The 22,091-nt window shown below is 37.0% G+C and overlaps 1 protein-coding gene across 2 annotated transcripts in view; it reads left to right on the top strand.

Annotated features, from left to right (window-relative positions):
* The window catches only part of TUBGCP3 (tubulin gamma complex associated protein 3), a 57,597-nt gene that overhangs the window by 21,991 nt on the left and 13,515 nt on the right, over window positions 1-22,091 (top strand). For both annotated transcript variants that reach the window (XM_017817386.1, XM_017817385.1), the window contains exons 8-20: window positions 700-825; window positions 4,290-4,358; window positions 8,052-8,184; window positions 9,498-9,664; window positions 11,357-11,467; window positions 11,865-11,973; window positions 16,483-16,672; window positions 17,961-18,096; window positions 18,897-18,965; window positions 19,780-19,915; window positions 20,765-20,853; window positions 20,984-21,115; window positions 21,498-21,638. In XM_017817386.1, coding sequence (XP_017672875.1) covers window positions 700-825; window positions 4,290-4,358; window positions 8,052-8,184; window positions 9,498-9,664; window positions 11,357-11,467; window positions 11,865-11,973; window positions 16,483-16,672; window positions 17,961-18,096; window positions 18,897-18,965; window positions 19,780-19,915; window positions 20,765-20,853; window positions 20,984-21,115; window positions 21,498-21,638 — 1,608 coding nt within the window. The remainder of the gene's footprint in view (window positions 1-699; window positions 826-4,289; window positions 4,359-8,051; window positions 8,185-9,497; window positions 9,665-11,356; window positions 11,468-11,864; window positions 11,974-16,482; window positions 16,673-17,960; window positions 18,097-18,896; window positions 18,966-19,779; window positions 19,916-20,764; window positions 20,854-20,983; window positions 21,116-21,497; window positions 21,639-22,091) is intronic.

The following is a 22,091-nucleotide window of genomic DNA, read 5'->3' on the forward strand; positions in this document are numbered from 1 at the left end:
TATCCTTGTACACAGTCTGTTTTTTCTAGAAAGAAACACACTTTCCAAGCTGTTATTCTTGCCTGAATGTTTTCTAATGTCAGTGTTAATATTAGATCTGATGGTGACATTCATCACTGGATAAGCTAGCAGTTTCTGATTTGATCTAGGAGACACAAATGTAATGACACTAAGCCAGTTTTTCTTGTTCCTCTTTTAATTCCATGCATGTGCATTTTACTCGATGCTTATGAAGTACTCTGTAGTTGCAGAATTCTAAATAGTTCTTATGCCATCTCTTTGGTTTTAGCTATGGGCAGTTTCTGACTGTGTCCAATTATGCTTGTTTGGGCTGGAATTTACCTTACAGAAGTTGTTCAAGAAGTTAAAGCTGTGCCTGTGTGGCTAAACAAGAGGACCAGGGACCGAACTCTGGTCTTACAACCAACTGGTGCAAGCCCACAGTGGTGTGGCTAACACATTCTGACACTGGTTGTTATCTTGGAGAATGCTGCTGTCTTTTCAGTGCATGTGTGTAAAAAATTTAATGCTAATTATGTGATTGTCTGCTTTTTTTGACACTGTCTCTGCTGTAGAATGTAAAAGTTTTGTTTCTCAAACTGGCTTGTTTTATGAGAAAGATGGACTTTGGTGAAGAAACCAGTATTGGCATGATAGATTTGACTTAATTGCAAGTTATTGTTTCTGTTAACTTTATAGGTGAGCTTGTCCAAATCTCTGAGAGATACTACAAGTAGACTTGCAGAGCTGGGATGGCTACATAATAAAATAAGAAAATATACAGACCAGAGGAGTTTGGATCGTGCATTTGGACTTGTGGGACAGGTAGGTCAGCCAAAAAACTAATTTAGCTACAACACATTGGTCTTGTTTCCCTAAGAAACTACTGAGTAAATACAGTACTAGAATTAAGCGTAAACTTTGGAGCTTGGATCATTCATCGTTTGATTTACTTCTCTTATGGACTACTGCTTTTGATACGGGTCTTAGACTGAAGGCAAGGAAAAGGCATTTGCTCTTGCTGGTCTTTAAGGATTTGCCCCTGTCATTTGTAGCCAGAAAGTCTCATGCATAGATTCTTTTTCTTAATCTTCTTAAAAAAAAATAAATTAATTATCATGCATATTTATAAACAAAAACATTGCTTAAATGGGATGGTGGCATCCCTGAGCTGATTAATCACCAATTCAGTTGTTAGTGACCTATGCAGGAGACATTCTTGTCAGCTATTGTTGATGTTCATTTGTTAGGACTGCAGTAACTTACATAAAATGGAAATAACCCATTGTCTTCTGCCCTTTATTTGGAATACAGCATCAAAAGAATATTAATTTTTGTTTTTATAGGTTTCATCATCATGATTTATAGTCTACAGTAACTTCACTGCTGCTGTAATACCCAAAACCACATTTACTGCTAAGGCATTCCCGTTTTCTCTCCCTTGCTCCCTCTGTAAAACTGGATATTATCCCTTCTGAGTCAACAGAAATGTTATCCTTGCCTCTAGCCATAACATCCTACCTAATCTGCCAAGAAATTGAAGTGCTTCTCCCTTCAATCTAATTTTTCTTAAGAGGTCAGTAGAGACACTGTAGTGCTTCCTACTTTTCTAATGTTTTATTCTGTTCCCTTCTGTCTCTTATTCTAAGTAATCTTTTTTAGTTACATATAAATAATTATTTTTCTAGTCATCCAATTCTGCTTTCCATGTTTTATATGGTAGTGCTACTGTATATGCATTTTCTTCAGACTCTCCCCCTTATATCTGGGTGAAGTTTCTTATTCTTTATTTAGTAGCTTCCGGCTTATGCTTATTTTTACTGTCTCTGGCTTTAATCTTCAAGTTTACAGCAAGGGGAGAACTGTAATTCTTCAGTGAATTTAAATGTGGAGTATCCTAGCAGGTTTCAGATCCTGTGCAGAAGGCTGTGCAGTTAGCTGAATTTGCATAGCTCTAATGCTGTTAATTTTGCTTGAGGCAATCACTTGTATATATTTCTAGGACATAAGCATACAAATAAAAACATATATTCTGCTCCTGCTATCAGTATCTGGGCACAAAGAGTATATACTATTGCTCTTCATAGCTGTTATAGTTGAGAATTTCAGGTGCTGCACACTGTGCATTAAGGAATTTAGCACAAGAATATATATTGTATTATAAAGCATCTTTTGCCAATGTTTTAAAAGAATGCTTATTTAAATCATGCGTAGGAGAAGATGCCTGTCACCCCTTTTATTATGATTCTGGCGACTGTTTTTATTCCACAAAGTGTCAGGTATTGACAATTATTAGGAGTAGAGATAGAAAAATATATTACACTTTATATTTTTCTCCTTTTGCTGCTTAGTATGCAAGTTCTGCTTTGTCCTCAGAAAGCAGAAAGAATAATCGACAACAACTTGTATTTTGACATTTTGCCCATTTAGATCCAATTGAGGTAGTGGGCATTTTAGTTTTTTTCTTATAAACAAGCATTCTGTTTCCTTCCTGAATTCTCTTTTGCTGCAGACCAAATTAGAATTCTAGGATAATGTCCAGTTTTTCTGTAACAGTTTGGGAAACAAAAACCTGTAGTCTGTGACGCAGGAATTGGCACTGGATGTAAATTTTAACTTCTAAAGCTTCTCTGAAAAATTGGTGGCCAGTAGATCCTAAATCCTATTGGCTCCTGAATCACTAAAGTCAGTGATTACTGTTCTTCTGTTTTGAGCAGATGTATAGTGCGTTGAATGTTTTCTTGGAGGCTCTGCTCTGCCCTCTATCTTGGCAAGTGCTACTGTAATAGGTTCAAAAATGTACTGAAGAAGCAAGTGAGAAGAAATGAAAAGTGGAGTTACATGTAAGGGGATTTCTTTTTGCCCTTCAGTATCCTCTGGAATAGAACGAATGTCAAATTTCTTTGTAATTTATGATGTTCAGTTGAAGAAAGGAACCTCCTTTCCTTCTAAAGGATACAATGGGAAGATTAATGACGTTTTTTTTCCTAGGCTTAGCTGCTTAGCCGGAAAGAAGATTTATTTTCTCCTTGTGCTTGTAGAAATGATTCTCCTTTTTAAATACTCTAGTGAATAAATATTTTTCTTCAAGCTCTAAGGTCCTTTCTGTGAAGTTTTCCTTTTTTTTTTCCAAATTATTTTGACTGTGAGTTTAAAAGATGTTGAAGGGAAAGTCCTGGGAAATTTCTCAGTTAAAAAAAAAAAATTAAAATAGGGATCAAAGTTGTTAGCTGAGAATTGGTTAGAAATCAGTCCTGAATGTGTGTGTGGACACAGAAATATGCTCCCAAGAAACTAAACATATAAAAAACGTTAAGCACAGTTTTCGGGGTTTTAAAGTCCAAAGTTTCAACTTAGTCCAAAATTAATGAACCATATTTTTAATTCTGTTTTGGAAAATGTGTTGCAGAAATTTTTTTAGTCTGTATGTTAGGTTAAGACCATTACAGAAACAAAGGAAAACCCCAGTACCCCAAACTATGGAAAACTCTTCGTTACTAAATAAATGCTTTTTTCCAGATTTTGTTTTTTAAGTCTACCTTTATTTACTTATTACTACTACCAAAGTAGCTGTGCCTAGAATTGTTTAACAAAGAAGCTTTGCTTTAGTTCAGGCCTGAAGATACACTTTGTGTTATGCATTTCTTCCATGTCAAGTGAAGAATCATGCACAACTGAGAATTGATAAAAGGACAAAAATTTACCTGATCCAGCAGCACTTACTGGAAGTATTTTTTTTGAGCATTAGGTTTTCTTATTCATGTCATGTAGTCTATACCGTAAATATAATGATGGTTGCCTGACTTCTGTGTTCTATTGTTAGAGATCTTCCTGAAATTGAAGCTCTGTTACTTTACTACATACTGTATTTTACATGGTTATTAAAAAAGAACTTTAACTGGGTCGTGTTATAATTTGCACATCCCTGTGCTAATTATTAGTGCTGTTATTGAGATGATATATCTACTTGAAGAGTTACACTTGTTGTAGTTTAATCTGTTCATAGAGTTAAGACAGCAAGAAACAAAGTAACTTGACAATGTGTATATATTTCTGGAAAAGATATGAGATATGTGCATCTCTTAGGGCAACATTTATACTTTGGCGAGTTTTCAAAGATTTGGCTTTTATGCTGAAACTTGTAGCTTGATTCCCTTCAGGAAATTTCTGACTACCTTGAAAGTGTGGTGATGGAATTAAAACTATTCTAGATTAGACCAGAAAGATTTTTCCTAACTATTTTTTCCATTTTTGTTCTTTCTTTTTTCCCTCTCCTCTTTCTCGTACAGAGTTTTTGTGCAGCCTTACATCAGGAACTTAAAGAATACTACCGACTTCTGTCTGTTTTACATTCTCAGGTAAGTTAAGTGGTTCTTATTTAACTTTCCTGTTTTGCTTTACATTCTCTAAATACCTCCTGAAAGATATACCTACATATTCCATTAGAACGTGAAGGGTGTACAGAAGTTTCTGTTGACAGTGGACATAATTCTCTAACTTGTACATTTCTTACTATTTGGATGTAGGTACCCTTGAATATTTTTCTCTTAGAAATTCACTGGCATTTGATGTATTGCATAAGCAAGGAATATGGTGTGTATTTCTAAGCCACTGTCCCTGGTTTGCATCCTTTTTGAGAGTTTCACATTGCATAATACCTTTATCATTCAAATCCCAAACACTGACACATCTTTGAGAGGAAAAAAAAAAGATATTTCAATCAATGGTTCAGCAGCTAGTAATAACAGTTCCAGCTTTTTCTTCTGCCGGGGCCAGTTTGTGCTTTTTTCTTGTCCCTTCAGTTATTTTATAAGAGTAAAAACATCTGCTTTGCAGATGTTTCAGTGTTTTACTATTTTTCTGTAACATATAGACCAACTTAGTACTGATAATTTTGCAGTTTGTCCACAAATGTTTATAGTATGTGCTTCTAGATGCTAGCTTTAAAATAAAATACATTTTTTTCTTGTGCTTGCCTTTTTATTTTTTTTATATAGGGCTTTCAAGGAGTTCATTACTTGTAGTGGAGAAAAATTTATTCTGAGAATTTATCTAAAGTTAAATTAAACTGGCTTTTAAAACTCTAGCTTCTAAAAATCTGTATGGTTTAAAGTCATAGGCTTTTGTAAATGTTTTTAAGGCATCTGTTCCTTTTGACTCACTTGCAGTTTTTTAACGTTCCTAACTTTTGGAATGCCTGTCATACATACTTTTTGCTTGTTTTTCCTGGCTGCTATCCAGTTATTCTTTTTGTAATTATTTCCTGCTCTGTCTCAAATACATTTACTCTCCTGATTTGCTGGAGCTTTGATTAATTCTAATTTTTAAAACTTCTTGGTCATGAAAATATTTATGAATTCTTTGAAATGCAGCTCTCTCTACCTTTTCTGCTCCACTAAACCTTTCAAAAGAAGAGATGAGTGTGGTGGGAGGGGAAGCCTATAAGGAGAAAATGAAAGGAAAGTTCTGGGATCGCTTATTTTCGAACTGTGTTTGCCTTTGCAGTGGGTTGACCCTGGCCAGCAGCCAAGCACCCACCAAGCCTCTCACTTACCCCTGCCTGTTCAGGAATGGGGAGAAAATTAGAAGGAAGACAAAAAGACAAGTCAATCAAGTTAGTGACAGTTTAGAAGGGAAAGCAAAAGCTGTGTGTGCAAGGAAAGCAAAGTAAGGAATTCATTCACTACTTCCCATCAGCAGGCAGATGTCCAACTGCTTCCTGGCGAGCAGAGCATCGGGACACTTAACACTTGCTTGGGAAGACAAACTCCATTACCACAAATGTTCCTACTTCCTCTTCCTTTCTCTGATCTTTTCTTCCTGAGAAAGCTTTTTGTTCTTCATATACTTGGAAATGGTTTCCAGGATTACTTGCTCTGTCAGCATCCTGGGGAATGGAGCGAGTCTCACCAGTATGTAGTTTTATGGCTTCTCCTTCTTGAATAAAGGAGTGAATTTGCTTTCTCCCAGTCATCAGGAACCTGCTCTAATTACTGTGTTGCAGAGATAATTGAGAGTGGCCTTGCAGTGATATTGGCCAGCTCCCTCCCCAGCACTTGAGGATGCATCCCATTAGGTCCTGTAGACTTATGCATATCCATTTTTTTCAGTGTCCTCTAACTTGATCCTTCTCTACTCAGTCTACCTTGTTCCAGACTTCCCTTCTGATTTCAGGTGACATCTGGTATCCCCAACAACAAATACTACCAAAATAACAGGACATGAAAGGCATTAAGTACCTCAGCATTTTCCATTTTTCCTGTCACTCGTTTCCCAGCACCATTCAGGAGTTGGACACACATTTTTCCCAATCTACTCTTACTGCTGTTCTTGTTTGGCTCTTCATGTTCTTTCCCAGATTCATGTCCAGTGTTAGAGTTCCTGAGTGTATTGAGCCCACTGATTAAGTGCATTCACGTAGGGAACAGTCAGTACGGTGTCTGTAATGCACAGTTTTGATGGAGTAGCATACTGGAGTTTCTGGGGAATCTAGGTCCCTAAGCACCTAACTAAGGGGCTCCCAGGGTCATGTTGTGTTTGGATTTTCAAGAAGCCCCTGGCAACATTCCTCCCCAAAGGCTGTGAAGGAAAGGAAAGGGAAAGAAAAGATCCAGCAGTGGAGGAGAGATTCTTTTGTGACTTGAAGGCTGGGAAGGCTTGAAGGTCACACTGCAGGATGTACATTTCAGTTAGTTGAAAACTAACTGTACATTTCAGTTAGTTGAAAACATGTAGAAAATTGTGACTTGAAATTGAGTGTATGCTGCATTCTTAGATTTGGGAGATCATACAGTTTGCCAGCTTAGGAGTTATTAGGTGCAGTTCCAGTTTACAATTCAGGCATAGAACAACAAGAATCTTGTTCTGTACTGACAGGGTTCTGTACTGGGTTCTGTACTGTCTTTTTCTCTGTAACTTTTTATTATGTCTTCACAGCTTTCCCCAAACATGTTTCTGCCCCTGAAAGAGTAATTCTGAGTGTACTGTATACTGTTCCATAAGCTTTTTATGTTTTTTCCTTGCAGACTGTTTTCACATTGTCAGCCCATTTAAAAGTGTGGTTCCATGATGAAGATTTACCATCTCTTGCCTAAAGTCAAAGGATGGCTTTTGCTCATGTGTCTTTCTTATCATTACCAATTTCCAAAGGAAAAAAATCCACCTGTGGACCCAAGAGCATCCAGAAACTAATGTATCTAACTGGCTTTAAGGCTGACCTTAATATGGATGACAGTGGTCTTAAGTTTAACTGATATGTTGTGTTTGGAAAAAAATAAAGGTGCCAAATATGAAAGCATAGAGTGAATGGGTTGTCATATACAGGAAACAACATCTTTTCTGAGAGTTAGTCTGCTTGGACTACTCTGTATTCTGTATTCTTAGGTTGTGTTCTTGTCTTGCTTATCCCATCTGTACTTTTATGAGATGTGCATTTGCATCTCAGATGCAAATATTTGGCTTTTATTTTCCATGGTGTTGGAAGATTGTCACTTTGTGACAGATTTTTCTTTTAAATTTCTTTTTCTAGTGGTAGTAATTCTATAATCTGACTATATAACTGTCTTGAGTTCTAATGGCTTCTGGAGGAAGACATTTAACTGAATTTGTCCCATGTTGAACTAAACTAAGCTGGGAGTGCAGTAATAAAAAGTTTACCTCCTACACTTTGCCTTTCCTTTAGATCTTTTTCTTTACTCTTTTCTGAGCATCTCTGACCAGTATTTGATGTCTTTCAGGATCTCTGCTCTCTTTTCCTTTGCTCCTCTCTCCTTTTGTGACTATCTGTCACCTTACTTTCTTTAGTTTTCTTGTCATTTTTACTTTGTCTGCCTTATTACACTTCTGCTTGTCACTGTTCTTTCACTTGCGCTTGATTCTTTATTTTCACTAGATTGGCTCTCAGGTTTTGGCCCAGTGATTTAATGAGAGAACACACAACACTGGGCATTTCAAGTGTAAAAATCTAATGTTTGAACACAAACTATGAATCATCAGTTCTGTCTCAGTTTTGCGAGTTTTGTTCCTTGACATGTCTTTTTCTTTGATTTCAGTTGCAACTGGAAGATGATCAGGGTGTGAATTTGGGACTTGAGAGCAGTTTGACACTTCGCCGCCTTCTAGTCTGGACATATGATCCTAAAATAAGGTTAAAGACCCTTGCAGCACTCGTTGATCACTGTCAAGGTCTGTTTAACATTACTATTTCTGGGGAAGTTATGTAACTGAGTAGCTGTGTGTGCCAGATAGCAATAATATTATTTCTTCAATAATATTACTTCTTGTTTGGGGTTTGTTTTTTTAAATTTTGAGTAGTTAATCCAGACGATTTGCTCTATTAGTTTAAACAAAACATGGCAACTTGTAGTGCTGTTTTGATACATCTGTATTTCTTGCTTTTTTGAAACAAGAATGTGCTCTAGAGATCCTTCCAATTTTAAGCATGCATTTTTCGTGTTGTTTTCAATTACTCAATTTAATCATCTTTCAGAGAATGTCACACTTAAAGAATCCTACTAATACATTATGAAATGATTGGCTGTCTCTTTACTATGCATGAGTATTATGCAATCCCTCTCTACATAATGGCATATAGAAATCATTTGCAGCTTGTCTGCAGATGAACGTGAATCAACAATACTTTACAAATCTGCAAATAGTGTGTGACTGTTGGCAGTCCACAAGAAAGTGCTGAGGAGTTATGTTGGAGTTGACCAAAACTTTGGCCCGTAACTGACCCATAGTCTATTCTTCTCCCTGAGGGTACTTCAGATTGGTGAGATTGTTGCTCTTTAGGAAGAGCATCTTAACCAAAAAAACCCTACAACATCTGCTTTACCTTGATTATTGGAATTTGTAACAAATTTGAAAAAACAAATGGGCTTTACTTTTTAAGACATTCATGAAAACTTTAAATTCTACAGTCTCTGCTGCAAGGAACCTTTAAGCTATGCAGCATAACAGCAGAGCAAATATTTGTTCTATTTTTTGGGGTTGTTTTTGACAGCCTCTTACCTTTCAATTGTGAGGAAACAGGAGATATTACCTAACAGAGCTATAGTGGGAACTGTAACTAAGAAGCACGAAAGGTGTTTGTGTGCATGTATGCACACAGAACATCTGAGAGCGTCAAGTACAGGAGGGAAGGAAAACTTACTAAGGCTTCTTTAATGCTTTTCTGGTGGGGAGAGTGGGAAAGAAAAGCATAACATCAACCTTTGTGTGTTATCTGATGCCTTGAAATTTGCATTCCCCCAAGCTACCATAAAGTAGGCAGAGAATTCTGCTTAATGCTTTAGTGAGATTAATAATTCATGCCTTAAAACCTCAGAGTATTCCTTGTTAACATTAAAAAATGTACTTTTGCTACGTTTTAGAATTGCTGTTCAACGTGGTCTGAGTGACACATGACTAGCTGAAATCAATGGCTGCTGAGTTTAAATGGGGTGCATATGGTTTTCCTTCATACATTTCTGTTCCCCTTCCCTATGATCATACAGGGAGAAAAGGTGGTGAGCTAGCCTCAGCAGTTCATGCCTATACTAAAACAGGAGATCCCTACATGAGGTCTCTGGTTCAGCACATTCTTGGCCTCGTATCCCATCCTGTACTGAATTTCCTTTATCGCTGGATATATGACGGAGAGCTGGAGGACACATACCACGAGGTAATGTATGTGCTATGGTAAATATTTTATCTCTGTTTGCTTTGAGGTATCTGTGGGAAACCTAGAGGAGAATTTGAAAAGTAGACAGTGATGAAAGTGTATAAGATGTAAGCAATACATACAATAACAACATGAAATATCACTTGAATTCATGATTTCAGTCAGTTTGATATTTGCAGGTTGCAATGATGCAGGATGTTGTCTTCAATAAAGCATAGCCTGGGTCTTGTCTCGTAGAGTCAGAATAGTGGACTGACAATAGGTGCTTGCTTCTGAAGAGAGATAAAGTCATTTCTCTAAGTTTTCTTGCTTAGTGTAACAGTAGTATTGTATGCAGAGTTCTTTGTAACTGTTTAGAATGCAGGCCTTTTATTTGGAATGAAGTTCAGAATGTTTTACTCTGACTATTCACTGTAATCCTCAGCTTGATAAATAACTTTAGTCTGTAAAATTGTGTAGAAGAGGTTTATGGTTTGAGAGCTGCTGTAGAAACTCTGCAGTTATTTGTTGTGACTTCTGTAACAGCAAGTTCCAGCAATTGTCCTCTTTCTTCTTACAAATGTTCTTACACTTTTTTAAGCTCTCCCAGCACTTTTGTCTCCTATCAGCAAAGTCTCTTTAAAGTGACTCTCTTTTTTTGGTTCCAAGAAGCCAAAAAATAATTTTTTAAAATTAGTTGAGCACTTCCGAGACACATCTGAGCGATTTTACTTAAGACTGAAATATACTGTCTGTTTCTGTGCTTCTTTTGGTCAAAATTTAAATTAGTACAAATATCAGCCACAGCTGATCTTTAAGCTCAGCATTAAGTGACTTGTGTAAAAGGTCTATGAATCCTTTTCTAGTAGTGTTAGTAGTTCGCAGCTATTCCTCAGATGTGTGAGGTGTTATTGTTTTTGGGTCTTATGTTTAGATTTCAACTGTTTAAAAATTTATATGTGTAGTGTAAGAGTGTTCTTAATACTGAAGATCTCTGTTGGATGTGTTGTACTGAAAATTACAATTTTCATACCATAGGTCCAGTTTGTGAACAAAGATAATTGACCATTCTTGATGGCAGTGAAAAAAGTTCTTGTCAAGAAAATGGATATCTTGTTAGACAGGATGAGGACAGAATCCATCCAAAAGTCGCTTTAACAAAACTAATGAAGTAGTTTTAGTTTCTTACAAATCAGAGTATTCTGTTGTATGGAATTGAGAGACTGTAGCATTTGATCAGCAGTTCAACTGCAAGATTTTTTGGGTTTGTTTTTGTTTTTTCCCCTACAATTCTGCATCTGTTATAATAGGAGAAATACTAGGGGTAAAAACAGAACCAGCAAAGTAAAAGCATATTATATTTTGATCTTCATCTCCTACCCTAACTGTATAACTAATGGTTGGAAAAATGCTACATGCTACTGTATTTCATAGTGGATGTTTTACAGATGGTACACTTTACCCTGAGGTAGTCAAAGTTTCATAACATATAGAGTAGATTAAACTATGTGAGCTGTTCTAACTTTTTCCTTCAGAGTTCAGGTTGGTCAACATACCATTTACATATCCATTGCCAGGACAACTCTGCATGTTAGCTATGCAAGTGAAAAAACCAACTCAGAATATTTTTACAGTTTTCTGAATACAGAAGTTAAATTCTAGGGTGGAGAGTTTACATTAATCTTTTGTTTTTAATATTTTTTCGATCTTCAGTTTTTTGTAGCTTCAGATCCTACAGTTAAAACAGATCGGTTGTGGCATGACAAATACACTCTGAGGAAATCAATGATCCCTTCTTTTATTACAATGGAGCAATCAAAAAAGGTATGAATCCAAAAGGTAATCTTCTGATTTGTTTGCTCTGTGCCTCCACTTAGATTTTTCATTAGGAAAACAGAGGCCAAATTTAACAGTAAATATTCATCTTAGGAGTTTTAGAATTGTTTGCTGAGGAAGACTATAAGACTGTTTCTCCTTTCCATTCTCTAATCGTTAAACTTTGTTTAAGGAGATCTCAAGGAGGGGGAAAAGAAGTTTGTGTTTAAAACCTTTTCGTGTTAGCATTGAAGTTCTGGATTACTGTGGTTGGGATTGTGAAGCTAAGAGCACAGAAAGATAAGAAAATATCTTGTTGTCCTGGTGTCTGTGGGTGGCTATTTTGTTTAGGTTTTTTTTTTCCTTAGATGCAAATAATTTTTTAAAAAAATCCTTTTTTGTTTAGGTCCTCCTAATAGGAAAATCCATAAACTTCTTACATCAAGTTTGTCACGATCAAACTCCATCCACGAAGGTGATTGCTGTGGCAAAATCTGCAGAGTCTTCAAAAGATGGTAGAGTATTAATGTTACTCAGGATCTTCCCTTTGAACTGAGCTCTGTACATTACGTTGTTTAGACTGTAAATTGACTGTTTAAATAGTGGGATGGAAAGGAGTAAGAAAGTCCCATCTGCCCTAAAACATAGATATTTTAATGGATATTTGATATTTACAAAAGATGTATGATGATGCATGTTCTGTAATTTTCTTAATTTGATAGGTTTGCTGGATAGTTGTTAATGTACTGAATTTCTGAATGAAACCATTCAGAAACCTGTCTGCCTTCAGCTGACTTTTTGTTGAGAGAGCTGGGTGGGAGCAGGGTGTGCTGCAATAAGAATTAGTATGTTTGACTTGTCATCAAATATACTCCATCATACAATTCCATAATAATACTGAATTGATTCTGTGATTGAAAAATAATAAATACTCAATTAGTTGTAAATAAGGGAATGGACAATAAAAACAGGACAGAAACCTGTCTGTAAATGCATTATACCAGTATGTCCAAAGAAAATTGAGTATGTGGAAAGTTAGTAAAATTCTTTTTGAAGATTACTTAAAATTGGGGTTGCCAGCTGTTCAATATTAAACCAAAATTTAACTGTCGGAATCCCTTCAGGTTATTTTGTTTTATGTAGAACAAATTCCAGTTTTAATTAGTGAGAACTTACATACTATTTGAGGTTATTTTTTGGTGGCATATTCATTGCAATGAAATTAACATTGTTGTGATGAAAGATAGAAAACTGTAAACATCTAAACCAAGGAGATTTGATGTGTAAACTAAGCAAAGAATGTGTAGGATGCTGCTACATCTAGGAGAAAGGACAACTTGCTGCCTTCTGATGAAAGTGGTATTTTGCTACTATAACTTCTTTTGATAACTTGTTTAATATACCAAAGATAGTTTAATTGTTAAGGTGTGGCTCACTGGGATAATTTCTCTGATCTAAATATTTGGTTTTCAGTCAAGTTCTTGTTTGCTAAGAACATGCTTTTTTGCACTTTGACAGCTTGTACTATGTATTTTCTGTTATTCCTGTACTCAAATATAACTTTATTACATATGACTTTGAAGCTTGGTTTTGTGGGATTGTCTTTTTTTTCTCCTCTGCATTAACCTTGGATTAATTTTTATGTTAGGTGTTCACAGCATGGACTTCTAGCATGAGCATCTCCATGAAAGATGTTCTAATAATAAAATCCCATTCATGTCTGGAAGAATGTCATCTAATAATGTGATTTTTATACGACATAAAGTGCTTGCCTAGTCAAAGATATAGTTAAAGTGCAGAGAGGGGTCAGGGTTAAGTGAATAAGGGCTGTAAATGCATTTGAACAGTCATCTTGTCAGCTACTCCTGAAAAAGGAAAAAACATTCTTTGGTGACACTACTTTCAGCACTTTATGCAGGATTTATGGCCATAAATTATTATTTGTTTTTTAAATTTGCACATGTTTCTCTCTCCTTGGTTGAATGGGAGATGTGCACAAATATATGTTTCCTATTATTTAGGGGATAAGAGCTTCAAAGCAAGTACATTATCTTAAGTGCTGAGAATAACTCTTTGAGACAGAAGTGTAGTTTTAGAAACAGATGTTACTATGTACAGTGTGCTGAAGGTGTGCTGAGCTCATGGTCTGCAACCTGAATACCTCATGGTATTGCACTGCTTTAATTCTGCATGAAACTCCATTTGTGTTTAGGTCACTTTACCCATTTAATCCTGAAAGAACAGCTATGTCTGTGGTGTTGGAAATGCTTCCTTTCTTGCTTATCTGTGCCATCTGACAATATCCTGAGCATCCCTTCAGATCATTACTGATTATAAGATCATGGAAAGCTAGGATGCCAGCCTGGATGCTTTTTCTCTTTTAAAATCTGACCATTTCATGGGTTTGACTGTGTTTTATTTCTTTCATTTGCTTTGGAACCTTAGTTCTCGTGTTTCCCTGGTTTCCTTTTGATGCTGAAGTAATCGTGGTGTAGAAAACGGTCTGAACATGTATTAAAACAGAAGTCAGATAAAAAACTGTGTAAAAGTTAGTCATCTTGCCTGACAGGGAATTGTAGCATTTGGGGAAGAGGGATAGTAAAAGAGGCAGCTCCCACATCTAGCTGTCCACAGTTTGAGGACTTCTGAATGGACTATATGCTACCTTCATTAGCAACTCATGGAGCTTTATGTTAATGCTTCTAGTCTGACCCTTTTTTTTTTTACCCATTTCTGACTTTTTAGTGTGCTAATATAATTTTCCAGTTTTCAAAACTTGTGCCTAGGCCTCTTGTTTGTTGATGCAAACAACCTTTTTAGCAGTTTTACCTGTCAAGCAGGAATGTTGCATTCCCTGTGCTGGTGTGTGTGTGTATACAGACATGGTGCATTACAGGTACCTGTGTAAAATTGAATTTTCCAATCTGAGATGCAGGACTGTGGCCAGGTCACTTCCTTCAAGGCAAACAGAGCAGTACTAAGGAGAGGGGAAGGGCTTTTTTTTCTGTTTGGGACAGTAAGAGATTGAGACTGGTACATGTGTCCTCAGCCATAGGTACTGCCTTACATCTGCTCACCCCTGCTTGAGTGGAGGCAGGACCAGCATGTGTGACATGGTAGGCTTGGCATAGGCAAGTTAGGAAATTGCCTGTTGGCTTCGCCTCTGCTTTGAGCCAGTCCTAGGCCTAACCTTTGGGTCTAGTAGCTGAAGGTGTTAACTTGTAACTGGTTTTGGTTTGACTTGTTCCCTCTCTTGTTTTGCCTGCTAGGCTTGCTTCTTGAGAAAAGACACTTGCAAAAGATCATTGGGGTGTTGTAGCTTTTTGTGTTCTATCTATGAAACTCTGGGATTTTTTCCCTTTCTGGAAGGTCTTCCTTCTTCCTCTAAAGCCAGCAGTGAAGCCATGTGGCAGATCAGGTGGCTGGTGCCACTGTGCATGCAAGCAGCCACGCTTGGACCCGTCTTTTGAAGAGAGCAGTAAAGTGGATGGGATCTGCTGACAAGGAAAGACCAGATGAAAGAATTGACTGGGGATTCTCTGGGGATTCCCTGTTGTCCTGTAGCAGTGACACAAATGCATTTGCATGAACTGATGTTTTTCCCTTTTTGCCAACAGTGGGAGCACTGCTGCATGCTTCCTTACCTGAGCAATACAAGAATTGCTTTGTCAGATCACACCAGATCTCTGCCTTCACCAGAGTAGGCAGAGATCTTGGTGAACTGTCTGTCTTGGTTTGCTGTCACTTACTAGAAAGGGGCCTTGGAGGATTCCTTACTGCAGGCTGTATTAATTCTCACATCCCTAAGTCTGATGCGTGTTGACTATGTACTATTCCCCTAGTGTAGGGATTTTGAGCATAGCAAAGTATTGTAAAAAGTGTCATCTCTTTGACATCTCTGCATATTATTGCACTTTTTTCTTACGGAGAGCTTCACTGGTTACTGAATGAGAACTTGGAAACTTCAGGGACTGTCATTGAGCTAGACATTGTGAATTTTTCCTCACTGAAGAGTGACTTCTGTATTAGAACCACTGTTTATTTCTTTGGTTTATAAACATTTTATTAACTGTGGCTGAATGCCATCAGAACAACACAAAACTTGGTTTTAATTTTTTCCTTTCTGCAGTGCAGGTTGAGACTAATCCTGGAGCAGGCAGTGCACTGTCCTACAGTAATTTGGTATCTGGATCTTTGTTTTTTTACCTTTAGAGAAATAGTTGTGTAGTTAAAAATCATTGAAAGTGGAAGTAATCCTTTAACACTGTGGAAGGTCTGAATCTTATGATAGTTGAAAATCCACTATTTGGAGTATTGCTCCATGTTGCCTGAAGAGGCCACATTTCTTGCTATCTCATGACAGCTTTATTGCAGTCCCTGCCTTAATAAGTTGTAGAAAATAGTGAAATAAGCTTCCCGCTAAAGGGCGATGTATTGCTTTCTGTCCCCAAATTACCATGCATTGAAGTTGAAGAAGAAAATATCAGGTTGATGGCCATCCCCCAGGTAACAGAAGCATATTCCATTTTCTCTCATTCTCTCATATATGGGAACTCTTTTCTGTTGAATGTTCTGACGTTCTGATTCTTTGATTTATTCCCCCAGTCCCCTGCCTTAGAAGTGGCTTCTGATTTAGATCCCCCCAACAAAGCTTTTCCCTAACTCTGAGCTTTTAGATCTCCTTCAAATTATTTGATTTTGTAAATTGCAGTACTTCAGCAAGCTTAGAAAATCCCAACTCTTTGTGTAAAAGTGATGACTCAGTGTAAAAGTATGAGCTCTTATTGGAAAGTACAAGCTGGGCACTAATTAAAAGTAATACTGTTGAAGTACTAATTAAAAGTAATACTGTTGAAGTATTGGCTGTTTTAGACTTGCTTTCACTTTGGCTATGCCAAGTGTATAATATAGTGGATCAGAAGAAATAGTTTGTCTGTTTGCATGTTTCAACTCCAAAGCTTATTTACCACAGTTTTGAAAAACTACTAATGTAATTTTAATCTTTCTTTTTTTTTTTTTTTAAGCTGCTGATTTGTTCACAGATCTGGAAAATGCCTTCCAAGAGAAAATTGATGCAGCTTATTTTGAGACGAGCAAATACCTGCTGGATGTTCTCAATAAGAAGTACAATTTACTGGAACATATGCAGGCCATGAGGCGCTACTTACTGCTTGGTCAAGGAGACTTCATCAGGCATTTAATGGACTTGCTCAAGTAAGAGAATTGGGAGAGTAATTATGTTGAATTTCTGATGCTTCCAAATGTGCATGATCAGCACAGAAACTGTTTTGCTTTTGGACAAAGACCCTCCAAGTATCTTGTTCAATTAAACCTTTGAGTAATAACTTTTAAATTCTATTTTCAGTTTAATTTCTTTTACCCCGAGGCTCAAACTTTGTTCTTCCTTTTTGATAAGAGGTATATACAGTACTATTTAACAATGTCTTGAAAAATTGCACTAATATAGTTATCTTTATTCTTGCCCTGTGACAGACAGCCTCAAGGATGTTAGCATTTCTCTTGCTCTTGTGAGAGCAAATTTAAGCAGAAAATTTCTAGTGATACCATTAGTGAGCATCGCTGGGAATGTTAGGCCTCTGTATTTTGGAGTTGTTTGGTCCAAAACATTGTGTCAAAACCCTTTAATGCAATTTAAAAAATGTAATTGATGCCTCACTGCCCTCTGTTTTAAGCGCTCAGGTGCACCCACAACTATTGGTTTCAGATCTTAAAGTATATTTGCATGCTCACTGCTTTTACATGCTAATGCTACTAGTGAAACTTAGTTTATCAAAAATGTTGTTTCCAAAGCTTTCCTTTGGTATAGAGGGCAAGCTTTGTAATAGAGCTTCATTTAACTTGTTTGTAAATCAAAATCATCTGGTGATGATTCATATGTGACCATGCTTTTTAAACTGAAAATTGATGTTAAGCAGAATAGGGTTGCTTTGTGGAGTCAGTATTATATTTGAGGCAAATGTAGTGAGAGGTCTTTCAGTACTATCCTGAGGGAGAGAGAGAGTGCAAGAGTTGCATGTTGCAACTCTGAATAGTTTAAGTTACATAGAGGAGGTAGATTTGTGTGGTGTCAGCACTTCTAAGCCCGAACTATCAGTACGTTTCTCAAAACTGAAATGGAATTACTGGTTTGGTGTGTTAAAGATGTAATCTGCCTCATTTTAGATATGAATGCAACTCAAATTACAAAATAGCTAAGCTAGTAATCCTGGTAACTTCAAATTACTGGCATTAAATTGAGGATGAAGTTACTCCTCATGGTGATGTTCAGGAGTATAGCTGCATATGAATAGCTGTATTCTGTTCATACTCTGCTCAAATATTTTGCTCATTGATGTTCTTCATGAATAAGACTGAAAGAGTAATATGAGAAGTTTTGAATGTCTGTCAGAAAAGTGTTTTGCTATGTGCTGCAGTTACTACTGAACTGCTACTGCAGAATACTTCAGTAATATGCTGTGACTGTTTGTTTCATAACCACCAGGCCAGAGCTTGCACGACCAGCTACAACCTTATATCAGCATAATCTAACTGGAATCCTTGAAACAGCAGTGAGGGCAACGAATGCCCAGTTTGATAATCCCGAGATTCTCAAGCGACTGGATGTTCGACTTCTGGAGGTCTGTTGCATAATGGTGACTCTGACCTGAAACACACCTTTGTGTGTGTGTGTGTGTGTGTGTGTGTGTACATGCAGTCATCTGCATTAAACAAAACTTTCATATGTATATATAAACACATTTCCCCCCCCCCTTTCCATTGAAGTTTACTTTGAATGATATAAACCTCATTTAATAAGTCGTCTTTTCCTGTTTCCTGTCTATTATCTATTTGTGTTTCAAGCTGTGTGTTTACAGCCATTGACAATATGAAGTTGAGTATTTGGGGACTAACAGGATTTGATGCCCTGATTTGAGGTTTGGCAAACAAGTCTTACTGCTGTTGCTCTTACAAGAATTGGGTTGGGGAGGGGCTGGTTGGAGTGTGTGTTTCTGCCTGTAGTTATGAAGAAGGAAGCAATGAAAACACAACTGATGAAAGAGACCTCTGGTAAGAAACTGGAATTAATGAGAAAGCTCCAGTCTCAGAGGTGGGAGTTTTGTGAAGAGCTGTAGCATCTGAAATAAGTCTGTAGTCCTGCCCAACAAGTTTTTCCTTCCCTTCATTTTCCATTACTAGCTTCAAAGAAGAAGCACTGACATTACAAACATCAACATTTGGTTGAGATGAATCTCACCCATGTATCAAACTCTGATTAATTTTGCTTAATCTACTACTTTCAATAAGGAACTCCTGTATCTCTTATTGATGTGGATGCTTGTGTTCTCATAGGCCTTTGATGAAAGACTAAGCAAGAGTTGGTCTTCAGCACTGGTATGTTCTGAATATGTGCTGGAAGTAGTATATCTTTGTATTACAGGTATCTCCTGGAGACACTGGATGGGATGTCTTCAGCTTGGACTATCATGTTGATGGGCCAATAGCAACGGTAATGTCATATACTGCTGGCTGTGAGTGTGTCTTGGGTATTGAATTGAATTGCTGAATATCTTTTTATTGAAATAATCTTTTTTGTTCTGCAGTGTAAGATTAGAGATTTTTTTTTTTTTGTCTAGGATGTCCCCCTTGTAAAAACAGTTAAGCCAATTCTTATAAGTTAACTGTGAGTGCTGAAAAACTGCATTTAAAACAATCATTACTGAAAATTAGTAATTCATTTGTTCCAGCAGTTTTTAGCAAGTACTTGATAAATGGAGTGCTCTTCTTTCATTGTTATTAGACTGTAGATGCTAACTTGGGATAATTTACCAGGATATATTTGAGGAGAGAATATATTTGAGGAGGAATGTGTTTGAAGAGAATGTATTTATGTTGTCTAAATGGCATTTGATAGGTAGTGTTCACTAGAACTACTGAGGAGTCAGCTGCATTTGATCAGAATGCATTTAGCCTCTGTAAAGAACTTGTAAAGAACTTTTTAAATAGGACAAAATGTGAGTCTGACAAGCAGAAGGAATCTTCATATGTAGTTTTAAGAGCTAAGTGTTCAGGCTTTGTCATCGTCACCCCTTCTTACACTTCCAGCAGTGCCCTCTGCCTGCTTGAATGTTAGGAAACTGTTCAGCTCTCAAGAAAAGATCTTTCCAAAAGCTCTGGGGTTTCCAGGATTTTTTTTTCCTTTTTTACAAGTTTTACCAGTAAACTGCATGGGTCAGATAAGATGGACTGTGAAGAGGTTCTTGGTACTTCAGAACATATGGTATGTCTATTAAATTTGTACTGATACTTTCTTTGTTTTGTAGGTGTTTACACGTGAGTGCATGAGCCACTATCTAAGAGTATTTAATTTCCTTTGGAGAGCGAAGAGAATGGAGTATATCCTTACTGATATATGGAAGGGGCACATGTGCAATGCAAAGCTGCTGAAAAGTATGCCAGGTGAGAGGTGCCCAAATGGATGATGTACTTGGAAAATTGATTTAGATGACTGCATCTTATTTTAAACTGTGTATTAAGAGGGGGAAAAAATGTCTGTTGGGACAGATAAATTTTGTATTTTGCTCCTCTTGACTGGCTGTTTAATGAATGATGAGGAAGGTAAAATAACATTATTGTAAGTGGAATTTTCCTATTTGTTTTTAATGCTTGGTCACTGAATTGAAAAGTTGCACTGATATAGGTATCTTCATGCTGCCTCAGTTGTGAGACTGTAACTCTTCTATCCCTTTTTATTCACTCTTCTATCCCTTTTTATTCACTCTTCTATCCCTTTTTATTCATCTTCTTTGATGCCTTCCTGTTTGTACCCTGCATAACCCTCTCTCTTGTGCTGCCTGTTAACTGTTAAGTCTCATATGTGCACACTTTGGAATTTACTAGTTTTACTTTCATTCATTCCCTTTGCTTTTGTTTAGCTAAGAACAGAAGAGGCTAAGAAGAGAAAGATGTTTGAGAAGAAATAGGAAAATTCTTAAGTGTAGTGGCTCTGGTGTATGTTTAGTGGACTGGGACTTTTTGACCCTATTTCTCAGTGGAGATTGTTGTATTTGTCAGCATCTGTAATGGCTCACTCTTGAAAATTTTTTCCAATCTATCTACATTTTTTCAGTAAAAAATAGCTGCAATGTTCTTTGCTCATCTGTTGCCAACCAATCTTGCTGCTGCTGTCTAAGATTAGTGGCTGTTTTATGGAGTATTCAATCTGGTAGAAAAAAATTTACCAAGCTGATATATGGTTGTGCTTGTCCTTGCAGTCTTTAATATGCCATCTCTTTGAATTTTTTACAGAGCTTTCTGGGGTGCTGCATCAGTGTCACGTTCTGGCATCAGAAATGGTCCATTTCATTCATCAAATGCAGTATTACATTACATTTGAGGTATACTCTATCCACCCAATTAGTTACTTAAAAATGAAGTGCTTTTAATATTCTGTGTGTTGTCTCTTAAATTTCAAAGAGCTTGTCATCTAGCAAATCAAAACAGCCAAATTCTGAATCATTGCTTCAGGTGCTTGAATGTTCATGGGATGAACTCTGGAACAAGGTCCAACAAGCACAGGACTTGGATCATATCATTGCAGCTCATGAAGTTTTTCTGGACACAATCATAGCTCGGTGCTTGCTGGATAGTGATTCAAGGGTAAATCTTCTCCTTTGCATTCAATTGTAAGTTTATGATCTTGGCTTATGTGTTAGGAACCACCTTCTCTGACATTGTAGGAACAAAGAGAAAAGTAATTTTTCTTCCTTTGATATAAGGTTTTATAATGGTAAGTTCTATACCTACTGCCCAGACATGGTGACACATGTTGATAATAAAACTTGCTACAATGTGGGCCAGTTGGTTTTGGTCCTAACAAGCTATGTGATTATGCAGCCACTGACTTAGGGCTTTGCAAAACAGTCTCTCCAGCTGTGTGTAAAAAGATTTTTTTTATTTACTCATATTCTGGAGAATAATAGTAACTTAAAACTCTTGCTGTACAATTGTTTTATTTTTTTGTTGTCTGACTGTCTCACAGGTACTTCTCAACCAGCTTCGAGCAGTTTTTGATCAGATCATTGAGCTCCAGAATGCCCAAGATGCAATGTACAGAGCTGCTCTGGAGGAGTTGCAACTGAGGTTGCAATTTGAAGAGAGGAAAAAACAGCGTGAGCTTGAGGTGTGGTGAGGATATTACTAGAACATGACAGCAAATTGGGGCAAATATGCTTGTCTTTTGATATGTAGAGGTACACCGAAAATAAAAAGTGTATTTGGGACAGATGTAGAAGTCATTAGCAGTAGCTAGTGACTGCAGACAAAACTGGTGATTGGTGGTTTTGATTTCTGTTGTGCCCAAAATCTCTGAGTAAGATTTCTCTAGTGGACTTTAGAGGATGAGAAATTTGGGGCTCTTTTAGGTGAAGTAAATGAAAAAGGCCTTAATATTCTGAAGCCTTTTGCTTAAAATGCCAGAGCTCCATATCTGCCTTCATGCTGTCAGTCTATGGGACATGCAGTGTTGGTGAGAGACTTGCCTGCTTTGCTAACATCAGATTTCTTTCATGTGCTGTACAACCACCACAGGGACTGAAAGTTTCAATATTGGAGGCTCCATCTTTGTCTTTCTTTG

The sequence above is a fragment of the Lepidothrix coronata genome, unplaced genomic scaffold (genome assembly GCF_001604755.1).
Source record: "Lepidothrix coronata isolate B3197 unplaced genomic scaffold, Lepidothrix_coronata-1.0 Scaffold60, whole genome shotgun sequence".
NCBI classification, from domain to species: domain Eukaryota; kingdom Metazoa; phylum Chordata; class Aves; order Passeriformes; family Pipridae; genus Lepidothrix; species Lepidothrix coronata.